General features: G+C 38.9%; 1 protein-coding gene across 9 annotated transcripts in view; it reads right to left on the bottom strand.

Moving 5' to 3' along the window:
• Nucleotides 1–386: 386 nt before the first annotated feature.
• Nucleotides 387–25,538, bottom strand: part of frmd3 (FERM domain containing 3) — a 43,376-nt gene continuing 18,224 nt past the window's right edge. The window contains exons 4-17 of one of the 9 annotated variants that reach the window (XM_015053997.1): nt 21,380–21,461; nt 19,756–19,853; nt 17,772–17,895; nt 16,649–16,736; nt 15,100–15,188; nt 14,801–14,864; nt 14,432–14,533; nt 13,961–13,969; nt 10,881–10,969; nt 9,403–9,477; nt 8,162–8,230; nt 7,923–8,047; nt 2,202–2,436; nt 387–1,507 (exon numbers count right to left, since the gene is read on the bottom strand). In XM_015053997.1, the coding sequence (XP_014909483.1) occupies nt 1,027–1,507; nt 2,202–2,436; nt 7,923–8,047; nt 8,162–8,230; nt 9,403–9,477; nt 10,881–10,969; nt 13,961–13,969; nt 14,432–14,533; nt 14,801–14,864; nt 15,100–15,188; nt 16,649–16,736; nt 17,772–17,895; nt 19,756–19,853; nt 21,380–21,461 (1,730 nt within the window). In that variant the 3' untranslated portion in view covers nt 387–1,026. Of the gene's footprint in view, nt 1,508–2,201; nt 2,440–7,922; nt 8,048–8,161; nt 8,231–9,402; nt 9,478–10,880; nt 10,970–13,960; nt 13,970–14,431; nt 14,534–14,800; nt 14,865–15,099; nt 15,189–16,648; nt 16,737–17,771; nt 17,896–19,755; nt 19,854–21,379; nt 21,462–25,538 lie in introns of all 9 variants that reach the window. The other 8 variants (XM_015053995.1, XM_015054000.1, XM_015053996.1 and 5 more) reach the window with 8 other exon arrangements.

Raw genomic sequence — 25,538 nt, 5'->3', positions numbered from 1 at the left:
ACAAAGGACATCCTAACGTCACACACAGGTTTGTTTTTCTCTACGGCTTTCCTTCGTAATGACATCAAATAATCCGAAAAAAGCTGAAAGATTTGTGCTCTAACCTCTGCTGGAGTAAAACCAGATTTCTACCACAAAGACAACACCCGTTGACGGTAGTCTTAAAAAAATAGTTTCTCAACACCCTTCATTCTGATAAACTGCAGTAAATTAGCTTTTTTATCTTTTTTTTTTAGTAATCTTTTGTAAACTCTTAATTTGAAAATAAGCTCAAAGTAGATCTTCTGACTGAAAAATTCCTGAAAGATCTGAATCACATAAAAATGTACAAAACTTTAAAAACAACTTATTTGATATTGGTAGCAATTTTTAATGTCTTGGTGTAGTTTTTTTTTTTTTTTTTTTAATCTGTTGCTCAGATTGTTGCTTTTGTTTACTGGTAAGTATGCATTTTTTACTCTTTCATTTCCCACCCACTCCATCATGACTGACAGACTTGATAGCCAATCAGGTGATCTGGTTCGAAGGATGAACACCAATCAGAACAGTTTGTGACGCCTACTGTAGAGGCTTTGCCTGAACTCGTCGGCATCAGGAGTGGAGAGGCCTTCAAATCTAAAGGAAAATAAAAACAATAAAACTAATACATTTCTCAGTTTCCCTTCCCTCCATGACTTCCCTTTTTGTTCTCAGGTAGTTCTTGCCAGAAATGTCAGTCTTATCAAGTGATTCAACTTCATAATAAAGAAGGATTTCCCTCCCTAGTTTCAGGTTTACTAAGAGGTAAGTCATTCTACCAATGAGAAAGAACAATACTTGTTTCCAAAATGTTTAGCACGCACTGACTCAATTCAAACAAGCGATTTTCCTTCATCTCATTGGCAGGTTGAATTGTCTACCTTAAGAGGCGTCGCTTTTTAAGACATTTCACATTAAATCACATGTTTAGACAGACATTTGGGCCCAGCTTTTTCCTTTTTCCTTGACTCATCACTGATTTCTCTCCCTTTCTCCGTCTTGACTTGCCTAGTCAGACCACAGGTTCTCCATGGCCATGCTGATCTTGCACAGAATCCAGCGTCGAAGCGGGCAGTAATACTCGTAGTGGAACTGCTCAAACTCTGGCGTCTGTCGGATCTCGTGGAGGAACGAGACGTCGATGTCCGACTCCAGCAGCAGCAGCAGTGTGGGCACAGTGATGAGCAGGACCCCCATGAGCACGGCTACGAACCTGGCTACCCCCAGCACCCAGGTGTTGACTCTCTCGTTGGACGAAAGCAGCCGCAGGCTGCTGGCCAGGATTCCGCTCATTCGGCTTCTGGCGGCCAGGCGAGTGCGTTCAAATTCACGGTCCCGCTCCCTCTCGGCCTCCAACTGGGCCTGGATGTCGGGGTCAGCATGGAGCTCTCTCAGCAGTCTAGCGGGACTCTGGACAGGACTGGAGAAGAGCTGGTTGACCCCTCCCTGACTGTCTTCCACTGGGGTGGGGAGCATGCTGGCGCAGGGGCTGGAGAGGGGAGACAAGATGTTCATGAAATCAGAAAGATGCTAAAGCAAAATGCAACTAGGCAGTTTTTTTTCCAGAGAACATTTGCAGGTGCATACAAGGCATGCAGATTGCTTCTACTAACATATGTTAAAGAATGTTTCACTTTATGTGACAGCAGAAGTCCTAGCCTAAAAGTACCACCAGATTAGTTACAAAGTGAGTTAAAGACCTCATAAAATGGCAAAGAAAATGTTTAGGTAGAGCTCAAAAGCTGTTGGCAAGATGGCCTCTCAACCTGGATAAGTTAGATGAGTTCATACTGGACTAACAGGCTAAAATTCAGTGAGCTTTTGTGAAAAGCTTGTGGAAGGATACCCAAAAACATTCGACCAGGCCATAGAGTTAAAAAGGCAACAGTAGAAAATATGTCTGAACTTCTGAATATGAAAAGAGTTAAAAAACAACACTTGACATTCTCCCTCCTTATTGTAGCATTTGGCAAATATAAATAAAAATGTAAATTCTAACTGATCTGAAAGATTTAGTCTGACATGTTACGAATTAGAAAGATACAAACATAATTACGCCTTTTTTTTAACTAGTAGTCTTGAAGCAACTTATTACTCTTTTGCCTGCTACTTGGTCAGAGTGAAATAAACGAACATAAAATTTAAAATATAATTATGATCTATGTTTATGCAACTTTAAAGACCTGTATGCAAGTTCAGAGATGGTGAGTGCACCGCCGCCCTCGTCGTCTTCCTCCAGTCCGTCTTCAGCTTTTGGTGTTAGGGGTGGGAGGTATGGGGTTTCCATGGAGACACAGTGAGGCTGCAGGTCATTGATCAAAGAAGAGCTTCCCCTCTCTGCACATGATTGTTCTGTGTCCGCCGCTGCTGAGGGTTCGAGAGGAGACAGAGGAACTGGATCCTTCACAGCAACAACGCCTGCTAAAGGACAATTACAAAAAAAAAAAAAGAGCCATTCATCGAAGTTAAATATAATTTCAGACAAATTAAAATTGAATATTATCACACAGAGAAGGTTAAGCTTCACTGGATACAAATCCCCAAAATAATTGGATAGTCCAAAAACAAAAGTATTTATTTATGCTTGGCCTGTAAGAGAAGGACACTGGTGGCAAATCCCCCATGTGAATAAGTCACCTTCATAAAACACTCAAACATTCGCTGTTCAATACGTCAACCACACGATGGCGCTCCTGTCCTACTTAAAGACAGAACAAGTGGCGCATACGATGAAAGAAATGCAGCCTAATAAAAACGAAGTAACCAGCTTTGAATTAAATGTGAAAGAAAATGAGGTCAGTTATGTAACTTGTTGATACAGGAGTGACAAACATGAAAGATCTGCCATCTGCTTGGTTCAAAGTGCGCGTCGCAGCCGCAGGATGTTCTGTGCGGCCTGCGGAGGCCAGCGGGGGAATCTTGCTGTGCATTAGTCGAGGATGCGATCAGTTCTGAGATGCTGTTTGTGGTTCTGTGTCGTCCAACTTCAGGCTCGTGGCAAAGTAAATCTCTTTAATGATGTGATGCGGACGGACAGGAGAGCAGCTGTGTGCGGATTTACTCAACTCCAAGGTGTTGACTCAATAATGAGTGAATGAATCTAAATAATGAATCTAAATACAATCTGAGTAAATAAGTGATGTATGTGTTTAAAAATAAAGCCAGCTGCCATCCTGCAGCAGATAAAGACGAGGCTGGGGGGTAAACGTCTTGAGAAATAAGACTCGGATAGTCAAGAAGTCCAACTGCAGAGCCTGTCTTGCGGTTTTGTGACGAAACACACATTCATGAGCAAAATCACAGCCAGTGTCGATGGATGAGAAGCTAGTGGTGACAGTAACCATAGAAACACAGCCAGAAAGAAACAACATGTGTGCAAAACTCAACACATGGGAATCAGAATCAGAAGTAAAGAACTGTGGAAAAAAGAGGGACTCTGTATTATTTCTTAAACCACTGATTTAAGATGCCACTTTCACCTTTACATCTTAAATATCCTCTTATTCCATGCAGGTTGAATCAAAATGAACCTTTTTTTATCTCTTTGACCTTTGAAATCTGATGCGGCATATTTCAAAGTTTGTCTTGAAATAATGCACTTATTTTATTAATTCAGGAGTAAAAAAGCTTCTAAGTGTTTCTTTTTGTGTCAATCATGAATAAACCTTAATTTTGATAAATATACCAGAATGTAATTGCTTCATTTATTTGAGATAAACTGTGCTTTTTTTTTTTTTTACAGGTTAAACACTGTTCTGGGACTGGTAACTAACTTTGCAAGACTGGGACAAATTTGTTGATGAACTTTTAACAATTTGACACTTTGGTCCAAAATCTTTTACACAAATTGTCTTTATTTAGCTGACAAAGGTCTGGAAGGTTTGTGTTTCCAGTTTGTGGAGTTTGGTCCTGCACGCATCAGGTTTTCTGCCTACCATGCTTTTCTCTCAACAACACAAGCCCAGGATGGGTTAACTGGAAAAACTAAAGTTCATAATTATGTGGTCATTAAGTTCACAGATCTGCAGTGTTTAGAGTATCGGGCTATTCACTTGACAGTTTATAAGGTTAGTTTATGTGAAATGGGCATATGCATGTGGCTATGCCTCTGATGTACGTCGAACTGTTTCTCCCTTCTTTGTACTCATCTTACTTTGTTCCAGTGAGCCTCTCTGATGTGCAGTTCTGGTTCCCGAGATCCGTCCGCCGTGCCCCACCAGCCTCACGTAAACGTCTCTTGCGGTGTGATTAGCTATCCGTAGATGGATGCTCCGCCGCGTTGTGATCTTAACCTGACATCTGGCAGCCTCGGCCACCACCACTGAGGCTGCTTGCTCCTCGAAAACCTCAATAGGCCCGACCCGACCCGGCTCCATCCCCTCTCCCTGTGGTCTCTCTGGTATCAGGTCCACCATCAGCCCCCCGGTCTGTCCCGGACTTCCACACCTTATAGTGTCCCCTACTTTAGGGTGATCACTGACTCTCAGCTCCAAGCTGCTTTGCAGGAATTCCCCGCCAACATCCCCACCGGTCCTGTGCTCAAGAAGCTCCATGGTTCGGTTTTACGGCAAACTTCGGACTGGGCTGCCGGCTGGACTCAAACGCTAGAGACAGACGCCGTGAGACACTCACCAGACACATGCCCTCACTCATACACAGACACAGTGGGCCCTGCTGTGAATGTCAGGGATATTAACATGGAGTGGAGGGGGCATTAGAGGCGGATCAGGCCCAAAGCTGCACTTTCTATATATAACCAAGTGGTCCTAGCTGCAGAGAAGCAGCTAATCTAGCTGTGATTACAGAGGGGCAGGCCTGACCCCACCGCCATGGGGATCACTTTCTTTTCCTTTCTACAAATCTGATTTTATCTGCCTCTTTTCCTCCTGAGACAAACTTGGCTCTGTGGGGCATTAGTTACAAGGCAAAGGCAAACATTGTTCACTGAAATGCATCCTCCAAGCCCCCGATTAGCCAGAGGTGACGACTTGTCGCATCACTCCCATGTCCTTACTGTCTGTGACGCAACCATCTGAGGGAGGTCCAAATTTATAGTGCCACTGAAATAATGTATCTGTAGACCAAACTGAGACATATGAAGTTTGTCTGTGTGTATTTGGTGCTTCAGACTGGAACAGGCTGCCCTAGCAGGACAAGGACATCACTGACCTTGGGTCAGCTTCCTGTTCCCCCGACTAATGGTTCAGATTAGTGCTCTGAATATAGATGGTGATCCTAGAGCATCTTGAGGACACTTTATCCCAAAGTCCTTGTAGCAGATTCTTCAGTCAGCATTTGACAGTTTATTGGTGAGAAAGTGCTTAGAAAGGCCTGTTTTAATGATACTGGCTGCAAAATTTATGATACTTTAGTGATTTCTACACTGCAGAGAACATTTTTAAATCTAGTTTTATGTTAATGCTCACTCTTTATGTTAACAGACCCTCAGTTTGCATAATAACTCATGATGTGAATTAATGGAGTGTGAGCTCCTCAATTAATGGTTGAATTTTGGCAAAAAGAGGGGAAATGACAACTTGGGTGATAAAGAATAATAATAGTAATAACTTTACACCTTTGTATTAAGTGTTTTAAAAAATAGATGTGGAAGAATTTGATTTCTGTGAAACTGCTCCTGCAGATTTTGGTTAAACATGACAGAAATATTCTAATCATTTTCATTCTTTCACTTTTTCGCATCAGATCAGATGATGTGAAGGTGAATGCTAACCTTCACAGACTTCATGTAAAGCTTTGAGCAGTGAGGTTTTGATTTTTGTTAAAAACTAATGAGGGGGGAGAAAGAGGTCGGCAGAAAGAAAAGTGTAGAGAAATCATTTAAACTAAGTAGCTCTTTCAGTGTGGTCCTCAATCAGCGTTTTATAAGGTAAGATTGATCAATTTCTTCTCAATTAGCTGTCTCACTTCTCAAGGTCAACAAAATCACTAGTTTACCTGCTTCCCTTTCTAATTGTCATTTATTTACCATCTTTTTTCCACATCCATGCCTTTCACTCAGCTTGTGACGCACGTCCCTCCTATCATGTAGCTCCTCTCTCATGTCGCCCTGTCTTGTTTCCATTCACCCTGTTTGTCTCTGCTCTCGTATAATCCTGCCCTGAGCTCTTCCACACCAGTTTCCCTTCCTGTCTTATCAACAACACTGGTAGATTAATGGACACATGCATGAAATAGTGCAAAGTAGACGTACATAATACATTTAAATTGACATCTGTGGCCAGTGTTGAGTGCATGATTATATACAACAAGATGTCAAATGCTTTGTTTCTTCTCACTGAACATGTGAGTCTAAGGTAACAAGTTGTGTATAAGACAGGATTTGCCATCTCATAACTTAAGTTCAGTTATAAACAGTTTTTTTTATTTTTTTTTTTTTTATTCTTATCCCATTTGAGCTGAAAAAAGTTGGAAAAACTGCAAGACCAAAACTGAAATACTTTAATAACTCAGAAAATTCAGATAGCAGATTGTTGCTGCTTGATACAACGGATTGTTTTTTTTTATTTTATTAAAGAGCTAATTTATTTAATATGAATCTAGGTAAATACTGGAATCAATGTAAAATCATATTTGGTCACTTTGTTCTCATCGGATTGTTTTAAGAAAATCCTAAACTTTTCTTTAGTGTTATCGTCCTGGAAATGTAGCCTTATTCAGAATCAGATAGAAAACATAAACATTCATACAAATGGAGGGTTTCTACTTCTTCTATGACATGAAAAAAAAGCTTTCTCAGGCATCCATGAAACTGGAAATTTGGACATAAAACATATTTCAGGGTTCTTGATACATTTTGACCTTCCTTGTTGCTTCATGTATATATTTTCTACTTTGTGTTTGCAGCTGTGTTTTCTGACTAAGCATGATGTATCTGTACGTTGGTCTCATTAGAAAGAGCAATTACGTCCACATTATGTTTCGATCTATACTGCACATCCTGCAGATAGATAAAAACTGTTAGATTTATTTTTATTTAATTCATACTTTTAGTTGCATAAAATTACCTGTAATGCACAGGTAATAGAAGGAGTTATAAGCAACTTGTGTTATTCATCAGGTGATCACTTGACTCTGGCGCCAAAACAGTTTGCGATGAATACCTGTAGCTACACTCCTAGTTTACAGACGTAAAACAAATTATTTGATTCTGACTAAAGACTTTTAGTTGGCCAGGAGTCAAATGTCAAAGGTCATCCAGAACAGTATAGTAGGAGATGTAGGAGAAATAAGCGAGCAAAATGGAGACAGAAACAAAGGGGAATAAACAGAACAACAAAGGAACACGGCAGGATAAATAAAACACAAGAATAAGTAAAAAACTAAGATGAGTCTAATATTCCTCTTTATATAGTTGATGTATTTTACTATACATCAACTATATTAAGTTGATGTATGACGCAATCATTTCTTATTAGTGCAGAGCCAACGACAAACAAAATTAACAAAAACTTGCGGGCCCAGATGCTCACAGGGGCGTAAACAGACAGACTCCTTGGAGCCAAATGCATCACTTGTGATTGAGTTTTCCTTAATGATACGGCGGCAGATGTTTGCTGTGCGGCTGTGTTTCTGAGATGACAAAGAGTACATGTGACTCTGTAAAAACAACACACGCACAAAGTCTGACACGCAGACACTCAGAGGCATGAAGGGGGGGGATCCTCGGGGAGGATTATGGGAGGGGTATTTTTAGCGTTCTGCAATTGGAGTCTCCAGGGAGACGAGGCTGATGGAGGGAGCATCAGCTGCTCAATTAACTCTCGCTGGCTGAGAGTCACACATGAGCTTCCTCTTACACAAGGGAGGCCCAATGTGACTTTCTGAGGCGTGTTGCAGGAGGACATGAAGCCGTAGGGTGTGATGTGTGCGCAGGTTCCTCCTACCGGGGTCTGCTGCCGCCTCTTCGTATTCGTTGGTGGATGGCAGTGCGGGAACCAGAGGCTCCATGTTCATGATCAGGTTTTTATGGCTCAGAGAGTTATAACTTCGACTCTGACCAAACTGTGCTCTGGAAAAAAAACAAACAAAGAAAAAAAAAAACACACACATTGAAAGTTGTTGTGTTGTCCTTCAGGGCGTCCAGCTGTTCAGTCTTGAACAACTGGAGGTGTGTCAGTCCTACCTGTGAACCTCGGGTGGATCTCGCTGAATCTTGGAGCTGGCCTCTATCACTTCCTTTGCTACTTTTCCACTGACGAGGAAAATCACATACATGTTGATGGTTTTACTAACAAACATGTCAATTTTCTAAATACTGTATTTTTCTTCTTCAGCCTCTATTATTTACTCTGTTAAAAGCACGAGACTCTAAAATGTCAAAAAGCATATCAGAGTCAGGAAGAAAACCTGGCTGAGATTAAGGAGGTTTCCACAGTGTGTGGTGTGAGTTATAATGCATGTACCGTATGGCATTTTTCTAATTTAGCTGCAGAAGCCTGCAAAGAAAATGACTAAAATAGATTTGTCTTATTAGTTTTGCTGATGTTGCTAATAATTAGTGCCGCTCTTAACTGTTCCGTTTCAATTCTTTCTCACATTTTGTAACATTATAACCACAAACCTCAATGCAGCAGTGTTGCTGTTTCACAAAACGTGATAAACTTAGCAAGTATAAACACATTTGTGAGGCATTTCAGCTCCCATTGTTTTGAACAATGGCAGCTTAGAGGTTTGTTTCAGGGTCAGCAGGCTCCACCGTCTCATCTGCTCCATTTGTGAAGACTGGGGGTAACATAAGAGATCTGCATGGTGCAAATGTATACTTGTTACATTTATGTAATTGCTCTATAGAGCAATTTCACAAACAAAGAGTTATCATTTGTCTGAATGAATTACATCCCAATAGCTGGAGAAACCAAGGATCATTAGTTGCGAATTATATCATTATTCTGGGAAGTTCTGCTTTTTTTATTTCAATGAATAAACAGACAAAGATAACAGATAAAAGTCTGTCATGTAACAGACAAGAAACTAAAAAGAAACAAGAACTTCTATAAAGTCAATAACCTATTCTGATGCATTGAACTAGAAAGAAACAGCTAAGATCAAACTGGAACATGTGTAAGTGAATCTGATTCTGTCTGGATTAAATAGTTTGTAAAGATGTTGAGATGAGATTTAATGTGAACTAGTGGCGCTAGCTCATGCTAAAGACTTCAGACTACAAACCTCATCTAAACAAAAAATAATATTCCTCTTATTTTTGCCATACATGGAAAAAATCTAAATACAATTCCACTCTTCTCTGGACTTCAACAATGTGTAGGAAGCCTTCCTTCCAAGCATGAACTTTGCTTTTTTTATCATGTTGTATTTTTCACGTTGCTCTCCAACATCACGCCTCCGCACTGTTTTCCGTCTCACCTGTATCTGAACCTGCTGCCTTTGAAGAAGATGTTACTGCTTGAGACGGTCTTTATCTGACTCGACTTCGCACACCTGACAGACAGACAGACAGACAGACAGACAGACAGAGGAATAAACAGCAGCAGACATTAAGCTCAAAATCTGAAGCACACCGCAGTTTCACAGTGAACATTAAAGAATTCAAGAACTTGTGGGAACATTTTTCTAAACAACTCCAACAACATTATTAGGTCTTTTCACATTGTCTTTGAGCTTTTATTAACAATCTTCTTTCCATTCCTCGTCCTTCAGCAGTATTTACAGAAAAATGGGAGAATATTTTTTTTATATATTTTTCATAATAAGATCTGACCATCAGCGACCAACAACCTCATCTTGGCAGCCATTTCCAAACTTGATTTATTGTAATTTGATTTAGAGGTTCTGATGCTTGTCTGACGTCTGAGCTGACTTTTACTCCCTCCTTCTCTCAGAGACACATTAACCCTTTATTCATCTACTTCACAACCTCACTGTTGATTCCGGCTGCACTATATTGCTTTTGAGTGAAAGCATATCAATTGTTTCCAGAAAAATGTATTTATCAGGTATAAGATGAAGCCTTACATCGTGACAGATAAGGACACATGACAGTGTATTCTTCATAAGTGAGTCAAATCTAACAGAGATGTTTTTGAAGCCATGTGAACTCAGTGGCTAAACTTCATAAATTGAGGGGCAAAGTTACACAAAACCTTTTCCTTTTTCACCTTAAATGGCTGAATTTATGAATTTCTCATCACCGTTCCTCCTGACTGTGCTGGTGTGCCTGAGTTAGGTTTGTAAGTTTACCAGACTAAACTTTTAAAATATTCTTTATGCAGATCACTAAGCCCACAATAGCTGTAAACAGGAAATTATCATAATTAACCGGAATAATGGCTTGAAAACATCTGTCTGTGTATAAAACTTATATGTGTTTCACTTTATGAAGTTGCCAAACTAATAAAAATTTTCAGTGATACTGTAATAAATATGATTACATTTTGACTTTTCAGTTGACTTTGTGATGACTCAAATATTTTACTTTGTTGTTTTGTTTCATTTCTGTGATTAATAAACTTTTATAGTTGTTCTTGAAATTAAGTCTTAAGTCTATTTTACTTTTTATCTATATTTTTACTAGTTTGAGCTTAATTGTAATTTTCCTGAACATTCTCAACTATCTTTATCTCATATTCACTTAATCACCATTTCTGCTTGTTCTCCTTTGATCCAACACCATTTATGAATACTTTATATATTTTTATATAGTTCTGCTTTCCCCCTAATTTAAAATTATTTTCTTCTTTAGCTGCTTGACTTTTGATTTCTGCTGTTTTGTCTTTTGCTAAATGTTTTCTGTTCACTTTGAGATGAATATTTACAGCAATTTTTGATGAAAAATGCACATCCAGAAGATGTACACAACACTGCATGTGTGTTTGCAGACGCACTTGTAAAAGGCCTGGTTCTCCACCCCACACTTCCATAGGTGCTTACACGCTGCAGGAGTCGTGGTGTGAAATGTCAACACCAGCTTTTTCTGCACAGAAATAGAGACAGAAAGAAAAAAAGAGTGAATGGCTGTCCAGAGAGGCATAAATAAGGGGAAGTGCTGAACATAATGTGAGGGAGCTGCACAAAACGCTGACCCATAGATCCAAAGCTGTAAGCTTAGCAAGATATAAGACAGATATAGTGATTTGGCCACCGTGTTCAGCAGTAAAAAGAGCTTGTAGCTTGCAGAGGATGGGTCTTTATGGACAGGGAGAGGGGATTTATTCCTGCAGATGTCTCGTTTTCAGGCCTGCGTGTTTGGCAACATGAGATACCAGATCGATATCGCTCAAATGCAAGGCGCAGAGCGAGCGGGAGGCAGAGAGGAAACAGTGAAGTCAATATAATGGAGAGAGTTACAGTAACACAATATGAGGCATACGTCAGAGCCAAATGAAAGTGGCACAAACAGCTTTGATGTAATTTTTTTTATGTTTTATTTTTTTTGTCCAGTCTGTTTCTTTTCCTGCACAGCTCCCTCTTTGTCATGCAGCAGGGGCAGTGCCTTGCAAAAGTATTCATTTTTACTCACATTAAAACCACAAAGCTCAGTGTACTTATTTCAATTTGTATATGACAGACCAGCATACAGTAGTGTAAAATTGTAAAGTGAAAGGAAAATGATACATAGTCCTCAAACGTTTTTACAAGCAAAAATCTGAAACAATTGATAAGAGCCAATTAAACTTGTTGATTAGTATCAGAGTCCGTTTATGCAGTTTAACCTGAATATAAATACAGATTCTTGTGAAGGTTTGTTGGAGGACATTAATAAACGACCAGCAACGTCACACAGTGAACAGGTCAGGGATCAAGCTGGGGTAGATTTTAAAACAATATCCAAAGCTTCAAACATCTCAGTGCACTTTTCAATCCATTATGCAAAAATGAAAAGAGTACGGCACAACTGCAAACCTGCAGAGTCACAGACAGCGCCACCTAAACTGGCAGAGTTATAGAGCTGCTTTCATCAAGTAAGAATCCTGGTTGGACTGTGGCTGAACAATGAGTTACTGAACTGGAGGAACACAGCAGGAAAAACCTTGTGAGGAGACGTTCGTCATTTAAAATGTGCAAGAAGCTGGATGGAGGTTTTATCTAGCAGTTGATACTGAGAGGAAATCCTCTGCTAATAACCTGCTGGCCATTTTAGACGATGCTCGTCTTCACCTACATAAAGTCCCTTTCTTAAATATCTTTAATTTTTCGTCATGTTTACATTAAGTCCTGCACACCACTCAAACTGACATCCCTTAAATTTTACAAAACAGAAAAATGTTTTTAAAGCCCATGTATCACTGTTATTTTTTCACATAAAATCCCAATAAAATACACTGAAATTTGTGGATTTAGTGTGAACAAATGTGGGAAATATTGCAGGCGAATGACTACTGTTGCAAGGGTGTGTGTATTAGGTTTGTACTGTGATTCACACGCATGAACTACAGCAGCTACATCTGTGCTTACATGTGTGTAGAAGAGACGAGATGTTTGGAAGTCATTGACAAATAATGTTTGGTCCCACTTTGGCTGAAATGCTCAATTTCTAAAGGACGACCTGATGACATTTATCATGCAGTGTACACTGCTTTCCAATTCCAAGTTGTATAATCTATTATATTATATAATTCTACTATATTTATAATGCCCTCAATAATTCTTGGTACTTCTAGTAGAGACATGTAATAAAATGTAAAAGGACTTAATCTGTAATTGCAATAACATAATTTCGCACTGAATGCATTTAATCATTGAACAAATTTTGTGATGAGAAAATACACTAAAATCATCAACATTCCTAACAGCTCTTATAAAACAAATGTACCTGAAACATTTGAACTAATATTTTAACCGTTTATCAAGTTGATCAGAGGTTTGTTGAAACTTTATTTTGTAAATAAACAATTTCCTGTTTCCCCTGGGGTATGAAAACTGTATTGAGTGCTCATTTCTCTTAACCACGCCTCAAATTTGGAACATGCCTTTACAGTCAGGCAGATTTATATTTACCTTAATTTATTGGAAACCAGATTAACTAATATAAAGTTATCTTAACCCTTTACCTGAGTGCTGCACAACCTGACAGTGTTTATATAAAATAAAATAAAGTCTAAAATAGACGACATTCATGTTTAATTTTACAGAAAATTAAAATCCCTTTTCTCCAGTTTTGAGAAACTTTGAATGTATTTATTTAAATTATCATACTGACAATTATGTATTTATAACACTAATTATATCTCTTTAGTCCTTGACAAAATATAAGATACAAACAATTAACAGGGTGTAAGTTTGCAAGTTTCAAGGATAAGTTTTAATGCTGGATTTGGGTCTCTGTGGTTTGTTTGACATTCATATTCTTCAGATTCGCAGCTACTGTCTTGCGTCTATTTTTGACTCTGCAGAAGATGTAAACATTTACATTGAACCAATTTAAAATGACATTGAAAAGGTTACGAGACGACGAGGAAGAACAGGCTTTTCAAGCAAGTGTTGTCTTACTAGGGGAGTGAAAAGTTGCAATCAGTCCAAGGTGGGAAACACGGAAAAATTATCAGTTTTGTGGAAAACTTTTGTAAAAAACAAAACAAAACAAACAACAATAAAATAAAAATATACACACAGACACACATCCACAGACATAAAAGGAAAAATGAATATGTTAGGGAACATTGTTGAAACGGGGAAAAATGGAATCGATTATGCATCTTGACGTTGCATAATCTACAGTAAGTGACGATTGAGCTGTGAGGGTCATTTTGATCATGTGGCTGCAAAGATTACAGGAGATAATAGAAAATAAATGTACAAATCGTTTCAAAACAGTGGCGATACGAGACAAAAATACACAAACAACAATGAAACAACAGAAAACGTCACTCCAATCGTTCTCTGAGGTGAGGGCAGGTCTGCAAGGAGAGGTGTTGTGTTGAGGATTGAATGATTGGTGCTGCTGCGGTTACTCATATCTACTCACCAGTGAAGACTATGTTTTTTTACACAGAGAGAAAAGACAGAAACACAAAGATAAATCTGCATCTTCAGCCCTTTGTGAGTTGCCAAACAGACAAGCAGGCACACTGACATGCTAAGCGGCGATGGAAGAGCCGGGTTAAGCTGCAGTGGGGAGAATATTTATGAGACTTGCCGAAACCAATCAGCTGAAAGGTAGATTAAAGAGCAAGCACGTCGTGGTTGCGTTAAACATAGTTTTATCAAAAATAAGTGAAGCATATATGCAAAGCTCTGAGAATGCTGCTCCAAATCTACCAAATGACTCTGCAGGAAGATGGTTAACACAGAGATGAAGCACGCGTCCCAAATTTTAGGACACCTGCTGCGGAGCGATGCACGTCTCCAACGTTATTTATCTGTGATGTAATGCTTTCATTTGGACCACAGTCAAACACATAATGCGAGGGAGGAGATTTAGTCGTAACACACCCACCATCCTGTTACATTGAATCCTGCCTGTTAAGGAGATCTGAAACAGCGACACACATATAGATTGTGTGTGATGGTGGACAGGATTACAAACGGTACAGTTAATCTGACAAAGATGACGGGACAGAAACACGGAGGGGGGAGAAGGGAAGAATAGAAAGAGAGAGAGAATGAGGGACGGAGGAGAGTTCAGCAGGATTTTATCTGTTTCCAAACGATAACTGTGGCTCTAAATCACAATGGTAGAGCAAGGAGATATTGCTTTAACATGGCGATGAAGATGACTCGTGACAGTCAGAGAGATCTGCATCATATTTGACTTCATGGTAAAAATAACTTAATGTTTCCAAAAATGTACAGGAACAATGCTCACCTCTTTTTGGACTCCGATGACATAAAAGGTTTTGCCTTCAAACTTTAGCTTGCTCACGTCACCCCTGCAAAAAACAAGTCGCTGTCAGAATATTAAACATGCTAATAGCAAAGCTCACAGTGAGACTCTGCTGCAGTGTTGCGAGAATTTAAAAAATGAATGAGCTCATAACTTTTCAGACAATATGAAGGCCAATACAACAACTTCTACGTCATTTCTGGTTAGTTGTTTCTGAAAACAGAGTCAAATATGTCATCTGTAATTTTTTTAAAAGTCTTATTTCAGACCCTGGTTTTTACCATTTGAGCAGGTGTATCCTCTTGTTTCCCTGGAAAACCACAAACCCCGTGGCCGTGAAGCCCAGAAAGGCAGTCGAGCCTGTAAAGTCCTGAAAACACAAACACAGCAGGGGGTTGGGGGGGGAGCGGGGCGTCAGTGATCTCCATTAAAATGATACCTGCACAAAGTGAATTAGTAAGATGGAGAGAGACAAAATAAACGACAGCAGATCAGAACAAGGCAACTATTCTCTAATTATTTACAGTCTGAAAACATTTTCAGGTGTTGTTTCAATGTAAATCACACTATTCCTCTCTGAGTTCGTCTACTGTTTCACCAAACCTCTCATCTTTTATCGAAAGGTTTGTGCATAGAGCACACACAATAGATGTCAAACACAGTTTTCTCAGGTTGAGTATTTTAATGGAAACTTTGGCACAAAACATGATTTGTGTGGATGAGCGGGTCAGACACCTGAGTAATGTATGGGACTAATTTATCTGTACAGGAGTCTCAGAGTTATCATTACCAGAAAAAGGAATTTCCACAATGAGTTTAATTATTATTTTCTGTGTATTTAAATATTTTTACTCATAACTAGATTTGTGGACTAATTTGCTTTGATTGTGTTCAGTGGATATCTTGGGTTCTGAAAAACCTCTGCTTCAAATTTTTTGTCAGTGGCTCTGTTAAAAATATTAATCTGGGGAAAATGTTGACATGCTCAATACTTACTTATTTACGCTTGTTTTTTATAACCTATAACCTAATTGAGTCAAAACAGTAATTACAACAAATCAGATGAAAATGCATGAAATGACTTAGGGGACATGCAAACTTTAAAGTATATATTTTGTACATATAATATTCCCGCTCCCGAAACAGTACAATTATATTTAAGAAACTTTATGAGATGTGTTTTCAGGCTGCAAGCTACAAATTTAGCAGTATTTGTTACAGAAAGAGAGCAAAGACGGCTGACTTACTACATTGAGGATTTGTTTAGATTGATCAATAAGATTATTGATTCCTGGAATGTTTCTTTTTTCGTTTGCTGCAATGATATCCCCAGAGGGAAATTAAAATCCAGGAAGTAATTGGGATCTGGCCTCTGGAGCCTTTTCTCATTGATTTAATTTCTGCCTCATCCTCGAAAGACTGAGACAACAAAACTGGGTTTGTGTCCGGCCTTTTATCTGCGTAACTGTAAAGGTCATAATGGTAAAATATCCATTAGTAGTGAATTACCGTGGAAATGGTAGAAAAGTAGAATTAGCTAGTTTCTTCATTTATACTTTTATAATAAACAGAAATTTAAAAACTATTTTTGAGTCCCTAAAAACTTTCTTCATATGGCGAACATATTAAACTTTTTTTTATATACCTGATACAAATCCACGAGTATGACTGAATTTACAGAAAACACAGTGAGGAACAAATGAAAACATATACAATTAACACAATTCATATAACATTACTTTTTATCCTTCCTCGTAAAAATAGACTTGCAGCATCTTGACCAGATGAATTTCAGCAGTAAGGTAAAGTTTCACGATCTAGATTAATCACCTTGCATGGATGGGGGTCGACTCCATACGTTTCCAGGCTGTGGGCTCGTTGAAGCATATTTAACTCCGCCAAGGCTGCACACTGTCCCCTAAGGGAGACGAAGATGCAAAATTCAAGTTGGCACAGGATGCACAACCAACATTATCCCAATTTGGTCACAGACACAGTGTGCCGCCTAATGTGCCATTTGCCCAATAATTTCAACAATGATTTTGACTCTGCTCAGCAATTTATACAATTTATATTTTGGTTTGTGCACTCAAAATGAATAATGCCCACAAAACCCCAAATCTGTGTGTTATGTGGACTGCGGATTGTTTATATCAGCAAGCATCGCAGCCATGCTGCTACAAATGTTACATTAGCTGACATGGAGCCCAGACTTTTCCAAGGCTACAGCCAATCATTGACTCTACCAGGCGCTTCACTGAGGACACAGATATGATTCGTCTCTTGAAATCAACAAGCACAATGTCACTGGGGAAGACCTGTGAAAACACACAGATGTGTGTGGACGGTCAGGGAACTCTCACTCTCAGTGTAAAACTGTGATTTCTCTTTGAATGGTCTTGACTATGGAAATCACCTGAAGTCTCTACTGCTCAGTGTTAATCTACACACTGTTAATCCCGTCAGTCGAATCCACCGGGGCAGACAGAGGGCACAAGAGGGAAATTAAGGATTTGCCTTTGATGTACTGGAATAAAGTGTGACGGACAAAAGCTAATTTAACACAGGCATGATAAACAACCACCCCAGTGGAGAGGGTTTATATAACTATAAAAAATAATCTTGTTTTAGGAAGACATTCACTATCCAAACTTAATACAGTGTGGCATGACTAGAAATATGAAATTATTACTTGTTAATATTTTTCTTCAAATCTAGTCTGAAAGACTATTGTCTAAATAACACTTTAATCACATCAGTTTGTCTCTATTATTAACTTAATTTTACCATCTAAAATGCAGTGTCACAAAAAGAATAAGTCACTCTTTAGTTGTCAGTGGAGCGTTACACCCTGTTCACAGCAGTGAACATCTGGCTTCACAAGCATCAGGCTGAAAACACGAGCCTTTGTCCAGTGACCCCATCAGACTCTCTCTTCATCTTCTTTTGTTACCTGAGCTCATTTTTGTGTATTTCCATAATCTTCCTCTCCAGTTTGAGGGACTGTTTAGGGAACAGCTTGAAGTCTCTGATGTAGTCTGATGGATGCTCCTCTGGGTCATAATCTCCCAGCTCAGCTGCAAGAAAAAAAAAAAAGTTATATTTCTGACATCTGGCAGCATTGTTTTTGTAAAATAGATCATCTTAGAGCAAAGTATGGAGGCAAGTCACATAAGCTTCTCAAGTCTTAAAGCCTTTTTGTTGAATCTTCCTTTTGTTCTTTCTAAAGAAACTATTTATAGAAGAAGTTTGAGGCAGAAATCAGAGCCAATCACATTAAAGATGCAGGACTGAGTAAAAGAACTTTTGTCCCTTTATGTCTCGGTCCAAAGCAGATCGCTGGATACATGGTACAGATTTAAGAAACCTAGGCTGATTTTAATAACATTTATCTGGCAGATTCCAGTTTATTTATGTCAACAATAAATGTGCTTCTTGCACCGGAACAGGCCATGGAGTTCCACAAGGTTGTGTAATTGAGACAATATGTTTTGCTTGATGTAAAGTTGAAACCAGAGGTTTGCATACACTGAACAGAAAGACACACATACCTTTGTTTTTTCCTCAATGTTAAATAAGACAGAACTTTGTCTTATCTTAGGTCAGTTCATTACCAAAATTATTAGTATTTGACAGAGAGTGGAGTGGTGTCCAATGTAAATAAAACAAAAACACACTGAATTATGCCCAGAAGAGACGAGTAATTATTTTTGTCAATAAACATGCAGCTAGAATAAAAAGTACCAACATTTTTACTTTGCTGTATTTAACAGTCAATGTGCAGCAGAGGGAAAATTGCTTATTGGGTTCAGAGCAAATCCCTCTCACCCACACTTATTTCTGGATCCATTCTTAATTAATAACCATAACAAAGGTTAAATGAAAAACTTGCCTAGAGTTTAATTTAACAATAATCCTCAGACTGCTCCGCAGCTCCCTAATCAACACCTTGAGAAAGTGGGATGGGGACGTGTCCTCGTTAGTCAGAGCAGCCAATGATACGCCGCAGACACGCTGTGGGTTGAGATAACTGAGCGAGTCGCACTTTGCTCTCTGAGGACAAGAGCCAATGAGACGACGTTAGCGCAGCTCAGAGCCGAGTGGATCAGCCAGGAGGCTCCATTTATATGGCAGAGCTTCCTAATCCATATCAAAGTGGCTGTGATCTTACGTTTATCTGTCACTGTTAATTCAGAGAAGGAAAAAAAAACATTTTTAATCCCTATTCCCAGAGGTTTACAGAGATCGCTTGGTGTTTTAAAATGAGGGATTATAAGATAAGTCTAATAACCTCAGCTGCAGCTGGTTAATGGGCGAGAACTAACTGGTTCCACAATGAAAAGTCCCGTTTGTGCTTATTTCAGACAGTCCATCATTTTAGTCATTTTTTTAAGCAGCAAATAGCTTAAGGAACATTCTGTTTTTTGTACAGTATCGCCACATTTTCACTTTTGGTAATTTGGAAGGATTTGATTTTCAAGATGTAAGGTTTGCTCTTTGCAATGATTGAGCTGAAACACCATGCAGAGCTGGACACATTTCCCCCTGGTAAGGATGAGTAAAAAGCCTTAAAACAAGCAATTCTTCCAGCAGCAGCGGGGATGTAGTAAATTACACAAATTAGGGAATTATCATTTTCAAGAAAACCGCCGGTGCCAGACTGTGAGGTGAGAGTTGTGGAATAAGAAGAGCTGTAACAATGGCAAAAGGTTTGTTTTTAACAACAGCACACCTAAAAAAAAAAAAAAAAAAAAAAAAATCCCACCAGTGATTTTATGGCAGGAATGTTTTTCCTTCCCCACCTTAAAACGAAAGATTTTCTCTAAATCTTTCTGATTAAGTACATGCCACTGAAATCCAAGATGAATTTCGTCCATGAAATGAGTCAGAGACTGAAAGATCACACACAGTTTCCATGTGGCTCTGGTCCTCCTCACCCTGTACGATGCAGGCTCCCAGGTACGCCGCCTCAGCAAAGGGACACAGGAGGCGGCCGTGGTAGATGTCTCTCTTCAGCTGGAGGTACAGGAGATACCTGGCAGAATGCAAACAACAACACCGACAATAAACAGAGGAAAATACTTTGATTTGCACGAAAAAATATTCTTAAAATGTGCATTTATGTCTGTTTTGAATCCATCCACAGTCAACTTTTTTTTTTTTTTTAAAGAAATTATTTAAACAGGAGCCCTGTCACAGCGACAGCGACCACACCGCAGAGCGGTGCTGTGGTTACTATAGAAACAGCTTCACCGCAGACGTATCCATGCTGCTAACATGCTGATTTGTCTGGTTTTACCACAGAGACAAAAAGAATGACAGCCATTCTGGAACCGGAGACACTTGTTGCTATGGATGCAGATGAGTTTGCAGGAGAAATCACATGAACCAGTGAGACGATATCCACGAGATCAAACCGATTCAGCTTGGATGGTGAAACATGGCAGAAGGAAAGCATCACAGATTGAACAGAGAGAAAAAGGACTACTGCAATCTCTAAACAGTTTTATTTATAGGCTGCAGCTGCTTGGAGGTATGAGCCTAAATGTAATGATGAGATTAAATTTCTTATTACACTTTCTGATTTTGTGTGTCAGTCTGCAGATCTTTTCAATATGTGGTGCTCTGAGCAACAAATAGTTCAGTTTTTTTTATTTTTATTGTTAATATTTATTTATTTATTTACAACATAACTTATTTTTTGTCACTGTCATCAATGCTCTAAGTCAGTGGTATTTGTGTCCTTGTTGGGTTGCTATATAATGTAGAAAAAAAAACATAAGTAAAAGGAAAATATTAAAGCCCTGTACTAAATAAAATCTTTATGATGAAAGAATGATGCTCAGCAGATGAGAAACCTCTGAAAACCGGAGCTGGCAGTGAAAACAACCCATTCTTCCTGAGCCATCATCTCTTCTAACCACTTTTCACTGGTGAGCAGCTTCAAGGTGCTCAGAAGGCATCTGGACTTCTTTTCTTGATTTTTTTTTTTTTTTTGAATCCAATATGCCAATTAATTTAAGCACTTTGGTTATTGGGTCCTAGACGGCTGAGAATCTACACCGATGCAGTGAGAAGATATTTGCGTGTCAATGCAGGGTGTGAGTTTGTTTAAGCTGAAGTGACTCAGACTCAGCATATTCACGTCATATCACATGTTTTTCCTGGCATTTTTTTTATGTGATATCATAAAAATCAGTTCTTTTTAACTGAAAACATTTATTTGTTTGATTTAAAGACACATTTTTTTTACATTGTTTCTCACCTTCTGAGATCCCACATGAGCTCCTGATGTGAATCACCTCCTCATATTTCTCTCAGTGCAAAATTATTGTACTTGTGTACCACTTTCCTGCTGGTACACCTGAAATTCCCAACTTTGGGACAATTAAAATATTTATATTCTGTTAACGGCTTGCTAAACATACTGAAAAGCTGCTCTCTCGCTCCCACCAAAAAACTGTATCTGCTCATATTAAATATAAAAAGCAAAAAACTATCTCTTGCATAGAAATAAATAATTTCTACATGAAAAAACTATATTGATCTGTTAGTTTTTACCTGGTGAGCTCCTCCTTAATTTTCATTGGCTCGTGGGGGTAGAACTTGACCCGGAAGCACATTGTGAACGGGTGCAGAGCTGCTGAGGACAAGAGACACAAACACAATTGTTTTTATTACATTTGGATATTATTGAAAAGTTTTATTTGTTTCTCTAACTCAGCTCACCAAGTTCAACACATTGTGTAAACTGATTAATTAAAGGTGATGCTCTCGGTAACTTTCTTCCTGTTAGTTGAGGATTTTCTGATTGCAGCTAATGAAGACATAATCTTTAACAGTAGAATATTACATAAGACTAATAAAAAACATTTTCGATAAAGAAATGTTTTAGAAAAGTACTTTTAGTCTTCATCGTTCAACTTACTTCTTACTGTTAGACAGTAAACTATCTACTGCAGATAGTTTATTTCCACAATAAATTAAATTTTTTTATAACTGCTTTTCGAATTTCTTCTGGGTATCTTTTGGTAATTTGTTTGATAATCTGATAAGTACTTTTTCCTTTAACTGCACATGATGTATCTGGAACATAATTTTCTAAATAGCGTTCAGGAGATAAACACTGTTTGCTTCCCTCTGTTTAAGTCCATCATGGCCTTAAATGTGTGTCGCTCATGTTGAAATTCACCAATTCTTACATTTTATTTGATCTCGGACCAAACCTTATGGTAGGGTAAATGAGTGTAGACAAAGTTTAGAGCAATGACAAATAAGAACAACAGCAGAAAAAAAAAAACTGAGAACAAAAAAAAAAAAAAATTAAAGTGTGTCTCAGAAAAACAGTCATTTGATTATGACAGTAAATACATACGGCGGTCTTAAAGCAGGGTGTCCTGGTTTTACGTTAAATCCAAAACAGGTGTCTCTCTGTGTAAGATTCATAACGTTTGTTTTCCATGAATCTGAAGCCTACTTTTATCCAGTTTTATAAGGGGCACAAACAGATACAAAATTCCAACATTAAATGTTCGAAAAGGAGCGTTACCGAGGAAGAAATGAATCCTCTAACCAGTAATCTTCACAGTGTGCCTCCTCCAGCCTGCCTTTAAAAGCAGGAGCCCCCATGGCAGTGGTCCCCAAACTTTTTCCTATGAGGGCCACATAACTTTTCCCTTCTCTGGTGGGGGGCCGGAAATTGTTGAGGGGGTGGGGCGTTTCTCGATTGATTTTTACCCAGAAAGCACATGGGCAAAAACCATGAGTGAAACGGTCACTGGGACTGACTAGTATATAATCCCATTGAGGGAATGTAACTATAACATATTAATTCCTCATATGTTAACATAAAGGCTCGTTTTGAAGTATAAGCTGCTACTTACAGGCATCGCTTCGAAGAATTCAACCTGGAATGCCATCTGCTCTACCGCAAGCACAGTACTGATTAAATAACATAAAATAAATAACATAAAAGTCAAGCAGTTCCCTAATGCGCCATGCAAAACAAAACACCCACAGTTTACAGGACACACCTCCTGCTAAAGAGCCCCCTGGTGGTTGAAGAAAAATCCAAACACCCACAGTTCCTGCTAAAGAGCCACCTGGTGGTTGAAGAAAAATCCACATATAAACTGGAAAATACAATAAATGAAAAAAAATCTGAATGCTCTCTGGTATTGTTCAGGGGGCCGGATCCGGCCCGCGTGCCGTAGTTTGGGGACCCCTGCCCTATGGTATTATCTCGCCATGAAAGAAAGGGGAAAAAAAAAAAAAACACCCCACATCTACATAATACATGCTGAGCAATGTGAAAGATGCAATCCTCCCACCAGCTCCCAAAGAACTTGAGCTGCTTATTTGCTCGGGCTTATGGGATGGCAACAGCGTCTCTGAAAACATTATTGAGAAAGGCCGTCGGCACAAACGCGGGTGAATGTGACGTCTACCGACGTGCGTAAGCCGAGAACCATAAAGAGTCCTGAAAACACAAGCCACCGAAACCCAATTTAGGGAGAAAAATCCCGTTGCATGCAGAGCTGATGTGTCATTTCAAATCAAATCTTTTCAACGCTCTTCCTCCATCCTCTTCTTCCTCTTCTTTCTCCTTCTTTCAGTCTCTGTCAGCTTTTTTCATCTCAAACTCGCCAATTTCTACTATTCTATTCACTGATGTGACTTCCTTCTTTAGCTACATTATCAATCAGTGTCGCTCAGTCAGTCTGAATTAACCCTGGAATATATCGGCTTTATTACTCTTCCAACATCCCATCTCAGTTTGCAGTGATATCCACAGTCTCCCATTTTCACAGAGGGAGAATATGCAACTAATAGCTCTTTTATTAATTTATGACAGGACAGAAAGAACAGTGCAGTCATTAGAAGAGTGGATGAACTTCAAATAGTGAAATGAGGACATAGGAAGGAAGAAAAGGAAAAAAACGAAGAGAACATCCAGACTAAAAGGAAAATTATGAGAGAACACAAAAAAAGATGGATGAAAAACATGGAAGCCAAGAAACATTAAACCTGGGAGTTTGTAAGGAAGATCTCAAAACCCCCAAAGTGGATTTTGTTTAAATTTTTCATCAAGCTAAGGCGCATTTTTATCCCTTGATGTCATTTTAGTTTCACAAAAATTAAATATATCCCACAGCTTGCTGCAGGAAAATTTGAAACTCTTTCTCAATAAGTACAGATTCAATAGGTGCGGTATCTGCTTCCAGTCGCTGGCAGAAAACACAAAGCTTGAAGTAAACAGCCTGAATGTCACATATCAGGTTACAAACACCACAACAAAAACTACAAGGAAATACTTGTCTAAAAGCTTGTTTGCCAACTTATCGTGAGCAGGGTTAGGGTTACCCTAACCCTATCGTGAATAAATCCTTTACCTACTGTAAAAACCTCCAGAAGCTGATCAAATGAAAGCATCTTTTCTGGTGTAAACTGACGCAAACTGGCTATTTTTGTGAAACCAACTATTTTATAATAATAATATGGTAGCATATGCAGTGCAGTATATTTAAATATTCTGTAAGGACACAAAAACTATTTCCTGAAAGTGTTTTTTTTTTTTCCTGTTGTCCTGTCAATTAGGGTTACCAAGATTAATTTTATCTGCCACTTGGTAAATAATTTGATATACCGAGGGTTGTAGTGCATTTGGGCCACCATTTTTAGTTTTTCAAGAACAATCTAAAACACGAGTTAATTATTCAATAAATAGCTTTCATCCCATTTCATAGCTGTTCGTGCTTTGCTAGAGCAGCGGTGCAATACGTCTGTCTCGGCGGTAGGTGACAAACTGTTCTGTCAGATCAGCATACGTTGTCAGATACGCTTAGCTCAGACATGTATTCGCTGTCATTACCATATGATTTTATTTAATCATCAACATAGAATCATGACGTAGATCATCATACACTTTGTTATTAACAGCTGTATGGCGGGTAAGTAGGTTAATGAGTTTTACACGGGCGTGTGTTGTAGTTGACTGCAGCTGCAGCTGACCCTGCTTTAAATACACTTTGAAACCACGACAACGCATGTATATCTATCTAGTTATCATGTTGTATCATATTATAAACAATTTAATGACTTATAACTTGTTGCGTATGCTGAACTGACAACTCCACTGACGGTCGGACTTCTTAATGCGCATGCGCGGGGCATGCGTACTGACTGCATGTATGATATTCTGGCAGCGTATCTGACAGAACATATTGTAACGAAATCCCTACAAATGCTCTAGCTAGTTTGCCGTTTGTTGCCAAGTGACTGATGATGACGTTGGTGACAAGCTTTACCCAGATTGCACCTAGAGACAATAAGGACGATTCATTTGTAGTTTTCTGTGTCATAAAGTTAAATATAAGAGTGAAAATAAAGCCAGTCAAGTGGCGCAACATTTTACTCAATATTTTACACTCACTATGTCACTAAAATCAATCAGTCTGGTAAGGTTTTTAGCAACCATGAGCCAACAATGGGGCACCCTACTGGGGTATCGTACACAGTTTTCATCAGTAGAGAGCTCTCCTTTACAGTTCTTATCATATGTTATGAAGAAAATTTGGATCCCCGAAGTAATGTTCTACTTCCCATGTAGGTCCAGGCAGGGGGCCTGCTCCAACCTCTGCTGCAGCAGGTGAGTGTTAGGGAAACTAACACTCATGTTGTTGAATTAACACTCTATTTTCAACATACAACACTTGCACTG

The sequence above is a fragment of the Poecilia latipinna genome, unplaced genomic scaffold (genome assembly GCF_001443285.1).
Source record: "Poecilia latipinna isolate Pla-1442-1.1 unplaced genomic scaffold, P_latipinna-1.0 Scaffold1222, whole genome shotgun sequence".
Taxonomy (NCBI): domain Eukaryota; kingdom Metazoa; phylum Chordata; class Actinopteri; order Cyprinodontiformes; family Poeciliidae; genus Poecilia; species Poecilia latipinna.
The sequence above is the reverse complement of the archived record's forward strand: the minus strand, read 5'-3'. Positions and strand labels throughout refer to the sequence as shown.